The sequence below is a fragment of the Merops nubicus genome, unplaced genomic scaffold, assembly GCF_000691845.1.
Source record: "Merops nubicus isolate BGI_N331 unplaced genomic scaffold, ASM69184v1 scaffold20554, whole genome shotgun sequence".
Classification (NCBI taxonomy): Eukaryota; Metazoa; Chordata; class Aves; order Coraciiformes; family Meropidae; genus Merops; species Merops nubicus.
Window position 1 is genome coordinate 43,792 of NW_008605171.1, and position 12,014 is coordinate 55,805.

At 47.8% G+C, this 12,014-nt stretch overlaps 1 protein-coding gene across 1 annotated transcript in view; it reads right to left on the reverse strand.

The window, feature by feature from the left end:
* Nucleotides 1-7,935, reverse strand: part of RNF165 (ring finger protein 165) — a gene marked incomplete at its 5' end in the record, with an annotated part of 11,624 nt that extends 3,689 nt beyond the window's left edge. The window contains 4 exons of the mRNA XM_008939269.1: nucleotides 445-549; nucleotides 1,549-1,678; nucleotides 5,169-5,294; nucleotides 7,626-7,935. Of these exons, the coding sequence (XP_008937517.1) occupies nucleotides 445-549; nucleotides 1,549-1,678; nucleotides 5,169-5,294; nucleotides 7,626-7,935 (671 nt within the window). The remainder of the gene's footprint in view (nucleotides 1-444; nucleotides 550-1,548; nucleotides 1,679-5,168; nucleotides 5,295-7,625) is intronic.
* Between the last annotated feature and the right edge of the window lie 4,079 nt (nucleotides 7,936-12,014).

The following is a 12,014-nucleotide window of genomic DNA, read 5'->3' on the forward strand; positions in this document are numbered from 1 at the left end:
GTGCTGAGGACTCCAGAGCTGCCCCAGCACTGCAGGGGGGTCTCACAGAGCTGGCAGAGGGGCAGGATCCCCTCCCTGCCCTGCTGCCCACCCTGCTGGGGGGCAGCCCAGGCTTGGGGGGCTCCTGGGCTGCAATTTCAGAAGTTATGTGGGATCTGAACTCTGTCCAGCAGGCTGGGAAACAAAACCCCGTAGAGCTGGATCACTTTTTTTCATAGACGTGAAAGGAGCCAGAATTAACCCTCAAGCCAGACGAGGCACCTTGGAATAAATCATCTTTTACCAAACCTACTCAACCCCTTCACCTCCCAGTTGTTACTAAAACTGCTGCAAGACTCTGTGCAACTGCTGTGTCATGAAACAGTCTCACAAGTTTACGCCAGAGCTTGCGGAGTTTCCCAGCAATTAAAAATTTAAAATAATTCCATTTCCCAAGATACCTACCTCATAGCTGTCCCGCACAGCAGATGTGTGCCTGCTGGGGTTCAGTCCCTGAAGAGCAAGTAGCTGAAGCTGAGGATAAGGGTAATTTCTGATTTCATGAACAACCTGTGAGAAGTGAGAGGGAGGGAAAATAAAACTACCTGTATTTGCACATAGAAATCCTTTGTGGATTTAAATCTAGTGCTTTAAAAAATGCAAAATGAAAAAGCAGACTGACACCTTCCCCAATGAAAGCCTTTTAATAACAACACGAAAAAAAGAGGTTTTATTAAAAAGATTTCCTATAAAAGATAACTAAGAACATGCAGTTCTTCTGAATAAACGATGTGGTTTAATAACTCCTGTTGCATCTCTAACGTTGCGGTTCCAAACGCTCAACAAGAAGTAAAAAGTGATTTTTTTTCATAAATGGGTGGATTTCAGTTCATCCAAACTTTGATTTTTTAAGCTTTGCTATAATACACGGGTGTCAGAGTCCAGTTATGGGCAGGAGTCAAAAAAACACCCTTATGGGATGGGATTTCTGAGGATGCTTTAAGGATCAGCATTGCTTGGCACAGCTCAGCTGCAAACACAGCACCCTGCTAGGAGAAAGACCAGAAAATGACCCCAGTCAGCCCATCTTCTTATCAAACCCCATCTCTGCCTGTGCAAGAGGCCATGCAAAACCTCCACAGATGTCATCAGGGCTGGTGGGGACAGCAATGATGTGATGAAGGATGGTCCTTGGGGCTGAGATCAGGGAAGAGAGTCACCTACTGCAAATCCTTCTGCATACAAGAAGTCCCAGGAGCCCACAGTCTGTTCCAATATTATTAGTAATAACTGCTGAGCCTCTCACATCCTGCCCAGGTTTTGCAGACCAGCTTGTGAGCGTGGTGCTGCACACAATGGACTGAATCTTTCCAGAGCAGCTGAGCTTTTCTTTCCTTCCTCTAATCCAGAGTGCAATGATGCAACGTTATCCTTTCAGACGCTCCCTCCCACGGCCGGAGATAAGTGGGATTTGCAGGAGACAGGTGATAGAAAGATAGCAGCCTTTATTTTGACTGCCTTCTGGCAGACAATGCATAAAACATTGCTCGGTGAAAGCGTTTCACTTACCATATGTGTGGAGGATGTGCTTCTGGGGAAATGGTGCATCCGAGGGGTAGCTAAGTAATGCTGATAGGGCTGAGGGACCGGCCGGACCTGGAACTGGGTGTGAGTCAGCCCTGCATCGACGCTGAGGTCCCTGTGGGCAGGAGGGTGAAGATACAGCATGGATTGCATGGTTTTATTGAGTGGCTTACAGTAATTCACATCATGCTCTCGGGGCAACCTCCTCTGGTGGGCTCTGGGCTGCTCTGGATTCCTCCGCCTGGGGTGATGCTGCTCCTTGGAAGGGAGTTCCCTCCAGTTTGGGTAATTACCCACCAGGCCAGGACAAAGGAGTGAGGGGTTGAATTTATGCCAGTTGGCATTTGTGTTAGCTGGGGTCAAGGTCTACACAGATGCAGCCTCCTGATTTCAGAGCAAGAGCATTTTGATGATGCTCAGGCTTGTTAACTCAATCCAGCCAGACCAGGTCTTCCCTGTGCTGCCATCACTGCCAACAATCACATTTTGCCTTGAACATTTTGCAGGAATATAGCTAATCACTCAGGGGACACACTGATGAACCATTCTGGGTAGATGTCAGGAGCCAGCTAAGGACCCTCCAAGGCCTTTTGATTTGCCTGTGCTCTCTCTGGAGGTCTCCTAGCCCACGTCATGGTAGGACTTGAGGAGACAAACGAGACAACACCTCACCTGAACCCAACCTCATGGAACTCCAGAACTGTTGTTTGTGCAGAAAATATAAAGATTTTAAGAAGTTTCTGGATAACCCTTCTGTAGGAAAGCATGTCACAGTCAGCCAATGCCAATGAAGCAGGACATCCTCTGTGGTCCCACTGGCTCACATGTAGCCTGGCCCAGGCAAGCAGAGCTTAATGAGTTTGGGCACTTTTTCCCCCCTGGAAAAATAATCCAGCTGGATCCCAGGACTTGGCATGACTAAGATCCCCTCAAACACTGCAGGTCTGCCCAATCCAGCATACAGAGGCAAACTGCAACCCCATCCCCACATGGTGTGGAGGGGATGGGAGGAGACCTAACCCAACATAGCCATCTGTAATCCAATTAGCTGATCCCCTGTCTCTCCAGCCAGAGTCTCTCAAAGCAAACAAATGCTTTGAACATCATTCACTTCATCATAATTACAAAAGCTGGTGCTCTAATAACCATTGTCTTCACATTTGCCAAAGCAAAGCTAATTAGAGCACAGGGGTGGCTTCCTGTTCCAGCCTGGAACATCTCCTCCCCTGCACAGAGGACAGCAGCAGCGAGTGCCACGGCTTGTTAGGAGCAACCCAGACGTGTCCTCCAACAGCTGTGAAGCTGCTTTCTCCCACGAGCAGATAGAGGATGTAAGGGGACAATACATGCAGAAAACCTGTGCCCAGTGCAGCCTGCACACCAGGCAGCAGCCCCAGTGCTCTAGCACCCCATAATAAGGCAGCCCACACTAAGCTGAAGCAAAAAGAGGGACTGTCTTTGCTGGCCCTGTGCTAGCCATGTGCTAGACAGACAGAACCTGGCAAGAGGGTAAGACACAGCAGGTGACTGGCAGGAGCACAGCCAGGGTGAGAATCCGTGGGACTGGGTGTTTTCCAGCTCCCATGTCACAATTCTGGAGATTTATCCAAGTGCTGAAGACTGTTCCCAGGTGGGTGGAAGGCTCTATTGGAAATCAGGAGGCTTTGGGTTCATTCCCAGCCCTGTCACTGGCCTGATGAATGACCTTGACCATTTCCTCTCTGCCTTCCCATGTTCCCTGTCTACAAAATAGGTGTGATAATCTGCAGAGTGCTTTGAGATCAAGGGCTGAAGAGATGTCTCAGAGAGGAACAGCCATTATTAACTAGCACAAGTAATTTTGGTAACAGCACTGCTGAACTATTTGTGCAACTGGAGCCTCAAAACCAGATGTTGAGGCTCTTGAAGCAATGCTGTGGGTGTACTGAAGGGTCCAAAGCAGAATACTGCATAGAATGGCATTTTCCCAGGGTTTGGGAGTGGGCAAGGAGAGCATGGTAGGTGAAGAAAACCAAAACCCACTGTCACCTTCTAGTCTGTGCTAGACAGTGACTGCACAAACGTGCAGCACCTTGACTCTCAGATTTGAGGTTCAAGAACTGTCATGTTTATGGTACACAGGCCACCAACAACCAACAAGTGAAGGATAAGGCTCCAAAAAACATGCTGGAACATCACTACATGAGTGTGCAGATGGTTTAAGGAAGCAAATGGGAGTTCATCTGTTCTTCACCAGAATATTTTAATTGAGGTTATCACCTCCAGACCTTCCTTCCATCCCCATTTCCCACAACAATGCCCACCACCTTTCACCTCCAAGCAAGCCCCACAGCTGCTTGTGTGATGGCAACACATCAGAGGAAAGTTTTTATATCTGACACGGGGCAAAGCTGTACATGTGCCTTGGGGGAAGGTGAGTCACCCAAATATATGCACACAGTATGTGATTCCTGTCATCCCCACTCCTTAGGTTCTACAAGGCAATGGAGCAACACAGGTTGAAAAAGAAGGGAGGAGGAGGAGAGGAACACAAAGCGATGCTTTATCAGATCCTCCTAATGATTATAATTAAGCTCTCTGTGCTGAAAGAGAGGCAGAAAGAATGGCTCTATCCAGATGGTATGTGAACTGCATTGCAAACTGATCTGAACAACGTCATCCTAGCCAAATTCAGCTCACCATGGTGCCAGTAATGGGAACACCTGAGAAGAAAATGGTAGAAGGACCTGGCCATATTTTAGGCTGTGCATTATTATCCTGGAGGGGGGAAAAAAAAATCCAACCCTGTGACAAATGGACTCTCTCTTTGCAGAGTGAAATGCTCAGATGTTAGGAAATGCCATAACTGAGATTTCCTGTGCCATTTTATTTTGGTCCCCTTGTGCATACATATTGAGATTGTCTCTAATTACACATCCACACATTTTTTTTCTTTCCATTCAGTGTACAGAATGGACTTTTCTCAGCTAACAGGCAGCGACTCAGAAGTATGTTTTTATTTTCTTACTCTTCCAAGTAGGGCCCCATATCTCATTACCCATGCAAGAGCTCAAAACCTGCTCTGAAAACGAAAGGATCAATTCCCTGCTCAGCTTTTTCAGAGTATCAGACACTACAGTGGCAGAACAATTAACAACTATTAATTCATTCACACCACCCTGCGGGTCAGGGCAGCACAATGTTCCCTAATTTAGATCACAGAAAAAGTTGTGACCGTTGTTTTTTGAGTGCCCAGGGGACAGCAGAAGATCTAGTTCAGGCAGAGACACTGGTCTACAGGAAAAAGACTCAGGCTGTGCCCTGCAGCAGGAAAAGCCTTTGTGGGAAATTAATGCTTGACTGCACTCTACATCCATGGATGAAGACTTATGGGTAGTATCAATGCCTTGATGTTAGCATATACATGCCTGAAGGCTTTAGCACACACTCATGGCCCTCCCAGAGATGAGTCTTCTCCTTGCACACTCCCCACCTTGCATCTGTTGAGCTGCACAGTTAACTTCCATGGAAGCATTGACCCATGAGGACATTCACCAACCCTTGCAGCCTCCCTAGGACTTTTTAAACACCTCATTCAACACAGCAGTGAAATATGGAAGACTTACCAGTCCGTGCCTTCAGCTAAATACCTGGGCTGGGTCCCTATGGGTTGTGGAGTTTGTAGTTGGTGGCTGAAGTCAAAGCTGGGGTGTAGACGGTGAGGCTGAACAGACATGCGCTCTTGAGCCCGCCTGCAGGGAGGAGAAGACCAGACAGTGAGTTACCCACATCACAGGCACTGGTGTGCACAGCTCCTGCTCTGAGACCACCCCCATAAACCAGGGGAAACACCAGACAGCTGGGTTTGTGAATATGTGTCCAAGAGAAAAGAGTCCAGGCAGGCGTCAGGGATGATGGGAAGAGGAACCCAGAGCTACATCATTTACTCATGGTCACCATGGACATTGCACAAACCTCCACTCCCCCCCTGCAGCATCCACATGCACTCAGTTTACAGGGGATGCTACGTGGTGTCAACACGGAGGGAAAAAGAGGACGTGGAACAACTTCTTCCTTAACAGCTCTGTGCAGTTTGCACAATTTTCTTTTTCTCCACTGTCAGCCTCGTAAAATACACACAAGATAAAATGTGTCCCTGCTGCAGCCATTATCCATCATCATAAAGAAGCTGCAGGTTGTCCCATCTCCCCATGCAGTCCATAAACTCCTGGGGAACCTCATTCATAACACGATTACTCAGGAGTAACTGAAAGCAGAATTTACTCTCTCTGGCCTTTGCCAACATTTCTCTGGATGATGGACAGGCCAGGCTGGGATCCAGCTCCTTCTCCCCCCACCCTGCTGTCTTTGCAGGCAGAGGAGGTAGTAGAATGTATAACAAAAGTAGTAGAATATAAAATGAGTTTTTTCTAGGGATTTGGGCCTCTTTGGGTGATTATTGCCTATATGAACAACCCAGGGGAAGAGCATGTGCTGATTGATCAGTGTCCACATCTAGAGAGAGTCAAGGTGGATGTACAAGCAGGACTGGCATTACAGAAGAGCCATAGCCCTTGCTCCCTGGTGACTCTCTGCTTACCAGTGGAGCCATCACAAATGGCACTTTGGGGAAACCAGAGCAAATGGAGCAAGATAAAGATAAAGGCCAGATAAAGATAAAAGCTAGACAAAGCCTTTTTCATGCAGCCACAGCTCAGACGCCCACCAATACCCTTTTGGGTCCTTGAAATACCCTCTCCTGAGACAGGCTACGCCAAGGACACAGGGAACATCATATTTCTGTGTTACCAACATTTTTCTCACACTAGCCCCAAAACACAGCACTGTACCAGCTACTAGGAAGAAAATTAACTCTATCTCAGCTGAAACCAGGACAGCTTTTGTAGGCATAGCTCAAATCCCCATGACTGGGACCTCGTGCCCTTCACCTGTATGGTTTCTGACATCCTCCTCCAATGCAGCTGTGCTTTCCAAAATGGGCTGTGGGACTGAGCAAGAGGTTGCTGCCCTTTTTTCACACTTCAACCCACTTGTAAATGTAACACTGGAATTGTGCTCTGGGCTTTTATTTTAATTCAGCTTATGACTAAGAGATAAACACTTATAATGTCAGTGTCTCAGTCTTGCACATATTTGCTACTCAGTTATGAACTAATTATTAAACCCACCTAAAATCCAGCTTATGCAAAACAAAACAAAGATGAGAAGAACACACAATTTTCAGACAGAAATGGTGTGGAAAGTGTTTTCTGTCTGTAGCATTCTTTCCAAATGAAGCATTATTGAAAGGACTCTTTCTCTGATTCTTGATCCATGGGTACAACCCACAAATAGCTTCCATATGCTTCCATAAAAAAAGCACTCCTCTCCTACGTGCTATCTAAACCCCTCTCTCAAGAAAAAGCATTAGGATAAGGCCAGGCATCCATTTCCACCTCTGCTGAGTTCCAGGAATTCTCTCTGCAGTCATAGGAGGATAGAATGGTTTGGGTTGGAAGGGACCTTAAAAGACCACCTAGTCCAACCCACCACCAGTCATCAGCCCAGGCTGGATTTAGGCTCCTTTCCATGACGTGTTAGAGGTCAATCAGCCAGCATCATTCTCTCATAGAGCTGTGAAACCTGCCTGGACCCAGAGGACCAAGCTCTTCATGTGCTGTCCCTGATGGGACAGGTGGACAGAGTCTCTCACACAGTCTTGAAGCAGCATCTACAAGGAGGTAGCTCATGCACATAGTCTACTGCTCGCTATGTCAGGCAGGATGGATTCCCTGCATCTCCAAGGTGTTCCCATTTCCATGTCACCACCCTACAGGTGACCATGGGACATACTAGATAAGCAGAGGGTGGATCTCCACAGGAAAGGTACGCCCATAGGTGCTACCTGCCCTGATCTCACCTTCTGCTGCACACATCTTGGGGGCACACAGAGGAACTTGTGAGGAAAACCCAATGTCACCAACACACACCGCTGGGGTTTTGCAGAACCTGCTTGGTCTGACGTGAGGCTGAGGTAGCTCCTCAGCACCCCTCAGGAAGAGCAAAGCCCCCCTCCTCCTTACCTGGGGTGGGGCATGAGCCGGCGGTGCTGTGCCTCGAGGAGCTGCTGCTGGAGGAGGTATTGCTGGTGAAGCGCCTGAGGTAGGAAGGAGGGTCCAGCCACGTCCTGGAAGGGCAGGGCGGGCACTGGGGCCAGGGTCTGGTGCAGGGGTCCGCTGTGCTGGTGCGTGGGGGCCATGTGGGGGGTCAGCCCTGGCTGGGGCTGCACCGCGTGAGGCAGGGCGAAGTCAGCGGAGAGCTGAGGCTGGGGACCCAGGTGGAAATGTCGGCAGGAGGTAGCATGAGGATGCTGAGACCTTTGAAAAGGAGCACCTGGAAGAGAAGAGCACGGTTGTCACGGGGGCCAGCAGCAGCTGGAGCACCCCAGCCTGGTGGTTGCCCACCCAGGGCAAGAAGGGGGTGAGCGGCTGGTTCTCTTCTCTGCAAAAGGGTTAAAAAAAAAAACAGAGCAGGTCACTTAGTGTTGATTACATGGAAAAAAATGTTGATTTTTGACTAATAGTTTTTCTCTTGCAAAAAAACACCGGAACCAGAACAGAAGTTTGGGTTCAAAGTGACTTTTTTGGCTCCAGATTGAAGTGTATGCTGATGAACACTGCTTCGGCTTGTTCTGATTTGCCTGCCTTAAAGAGAAAAAGGAACAACAGTTGTAATAGGGCCTGTAGTGACAGGACAGGGGGGGATGGCTTGAAACTTAAAAAAGGGGAGCTTTAGGTTAGAGAGAAGGCAGAAGTGGTTTAGTGAGGGTGGTGAGCCCCTGGCCCAGGCTGCCCAGAGAGGTGGTCGCTGCCCCATCCCTGGCACCATCCCAGGTGAGGTTGGATGGGGCTCTGAGCAACCTGCTCTAGCTGCAGATGTCCCTGCTCCCTGCAGGGGGGTTGGACTCGATAGCTTTTAAAGGCCCTTCCCAGCTCAAACTCTTGCATGAATCTATGAAAAAGCAACAACATTTAAAAAAAAAAAAAAATCTGTTTCCTAAATAAGTTTTCATGGGTTATGAGGTCACCAAGTGTTCAAAGCTTGCTGACTTTCCATGCAATTCAAGGTATATATTTGCCTGTGTAAAAGTGTCTTGTAGGACGTAATCTCTGCTCTAGGAAACTGTCTCTCACTGACTACAGGATATGAATGAGACACTTTCTGTCTCTGAGAGCTGGGGTTAATACTGTGAGTCTTTGCTGAGGCCTTTCCCTAGCCTGTCCTCATGAGCTGCATGCAGGGAGAGGCTGGGAGAAACACAACAGGACTGATAGGAGACCAGCCATGAAGCTGATGGGAATGAGGAATAAATGAGGTGTGAATGATATGCGTAGTGGAGGCTTTCTGCAAAACATCTGGCACTGGCTTGCACCTCCCTCAAGACCCTTGCTTGGATGGGCGCTTGGCCGAATCTGGCACATTAAGTCCTGCGTTCCTGGAATGTTTACAGGCCTCACAGCAAAACTTTTGGCTCTTAAACTAGGGAGAGAGGCAGCTGAGAGGTGAAGGAAAAGACTCAAGTGTGGCTTTTAGAGATGCCTGTTTGCTGAGGATCACCCTCAGGACAGGACACCTACCCAATTACACAGTCTTTTGAGCACCTCATCTTCCTGAAAACTCTTTATTTTTATTTTTTTAAATCCAGGAACAACATCAAGAGATACTGAATGTCATCCCAAGGCACAAGGGACCTTCCTTCACATATCTCCTTTGTGCTAGCAGGCAGGGCCAGTCCATCACAGCAGCTCCAGGAGCCCCAGGGGCTTTCTGTTCATGTCCTTATGGAAGCAGGAGATGAGCAAAGAAAGCCAGATGCCAGGGAGAGAAACAACAGGAGAGGACCTAACAGAAACAAATGGTTTGCAAAACTGTGCATAAGTAATTACACACAGCGTCTCCTAAATACAAACTAATCCTCTCTAGTGCCCCCCTGAGAGAGGCAGCGGGTAACAAATGCATGTGCCACCAGCAGCAGGACTTATTAAAGTGGTCATTTCTCATGCTGTCAGATAATGGCATGATTTGGCTGCCCTATTAATTAAAAACCAGAGGAGGTGGGATCAGACCCACCATTCCTCAATGATGGAGCTGCAAACCCAGACTCAAAAGCCATCCATATTCTCCCAGTAGTTCTCCCAGTAGTGCAGTTTACACTTGCTGCTCTTGGCTCAATTCACCATACACCACCAACAGATAAAGGCTGAGTGAAGAAACAGGGATCCTGTGCTGCCTTGGCCCATTGATAAAGTTAAGCAACACCATAACCATGGGGAGATGCCTCCTAACTGCTCTGTTTGCTGGGTGCTTGCAAAGCAGCTCGTGGTGCATTGCCCAACCTCATTTGGTCATGGGTTCTTCCAATGGAAAACTGCCACAGCAGGTCACGAGTGAGCCATTTTACACCTCCATGTCCTCACAGGAGCAGGTTAAAGTGCTAATCACCCTGCAAACCCAGACCAAACAGCCTGTGCCACCAGACAGCAGTTTAGTTGTACCTCAGACAAAAAACAGGACACAAGGTAACAAAGATTAGTAATATTCCCCCAGGGTTTGTAGCACATGAGTAAAGCAGAAAACACCAGCCTCTCATCTTCTGTGTGTCTCTTGACACCTGGTACAATCTTGGCCAAAGGTTTCCAGGTTTTTGTTGTAGCTTGGGAGGCCCTACTCTGATTTACAAAAAAAAATATCTGCAGGACCTTTGGTGGCAGAACCATAATGAACTACAGAGCACAGGGTGGGCAGATCATCTCATCACAGCTTTTGGCTTGACATTTTCCTTCTGCAGCAAGACAGTCCTTGTGAGGAACTTGGTCATGCACTTCTCTGCAGCCCAGGAAGTGCAAACTTTATCTCTGTTATCTGGGGAAGAAGGCATGCAGAGCCAATATAACCTAAACTGAAAGCCTAACCCGTTTTGCTTTGGGACAGACACTTAATTTTCCTGATTTTTAGGCACTAGGCAAATAAAGCAACCATTTTTTAGCATTCTTTCTTGTGCCTACTGGTGCAATGATGCATTTCCCTCCATAAGAAAAATACTACCAAGATGTGACCGAGACCGTATCATTAAATAAAATACATCAATTTGTCCTAACATAATACATTATCTTGCGTTGTAATTGTTCATTCCCTACAACTAATCCAATTGCTGATGAGGGTTTTGACAGCAAAACAAAGACTTTGGGGAATACTTCAGCAAATCTATGCTTATTAGCAGTCATCAAGTCATACAGTTGGCATAACCAAAGCAGTCTGCACAGCAAAGAGCTAGCCCTTGCTGAGCATGGTGCTGGTGGACCTCAGAAAGCCCTGACAAGCAAATAACAGTGCAAAAGAGAATGTTAGTTTCTGACTTGTCTATTTGCACGTTGACCCCCTTCTTCTTATCATATCTAGCTGCAAAATGCCTTGGTGGAGGCTGCTTTCTAAGTCCACATGTTAGCCTCATATAGACAAGGTCAATCCAGTGTCAACCTGATGACACACGAGCTGGGCAGCCTTACTCCAGGTAACTCACCATGACCATCACCAAAATCTGGCTCAGCTCTGTCCAATGCAATGGAGGATCTCACATCAGCAGTGCCTACCAATGATTACTTTGCTAGCATGTGATCCTTTTCTTTCCCAAGCCACAGTTTGGTCCTAGATTGCATTTGCATTGGAACTGACAAGTATTGCCCATAAAACGCTTCAAGAAAATTTGATTCATGGATTTAATCTGCTTTGTGTCTGGACAGTAATGTCTGCCAAAGCAGAGAGCAATCCACAACTAAAAACAAGTCCAGACACCCTGCTCTAGCTCTTGTTTTCACTCCCCAGAACAAGAACAGGGTTGAAATTTTCATTAGCTAGGCTTTGAGGACACTTTCACAGCAAGGACAATGAGGTTGGAAGGTGAATCTATCAAGCTGCACAGCCACTAAGTGCATCATGAGCCACGTTCCCCACCACCTGCCCCAGAGGTGGCTGCAGAAGGGCAACGTTGGGATCAGCAAGGCAGAAACCTTCTCCCAGCTCAATGAGCTCAAGTTTTGGTCCTCATGTTACAGGAGGATTCTCATTCTCCATTGGGATACTTTGATTTTCCAGGAAGAGGGGTCAGCCAGATCTTGGATGGTTTTTTATGACCTACCCCAAGGGCACCTAGCAGGTTCACCAACTTCAGTGGCCTTTGCTGCAAACATTTGTCTTCTCCAGCTAAAGAGGGAGAGGGAAGCCCAATGCCCTTGCTGCAAAGGCAATGCAGTCCTTACCAGCTCTGAGAGGCTTTTGATCTCAGGCCAACCTGGAAACATGTCCTGGTGTCCAGCATGCTGGTCAGGAGGAAAAGGTCCACCCCGCTGTGTGAGGCTCATTGATGTGCCCCTCTGGTGGCATGAGTAGCTCCAGCTGCTCACATCTGGAGCCAC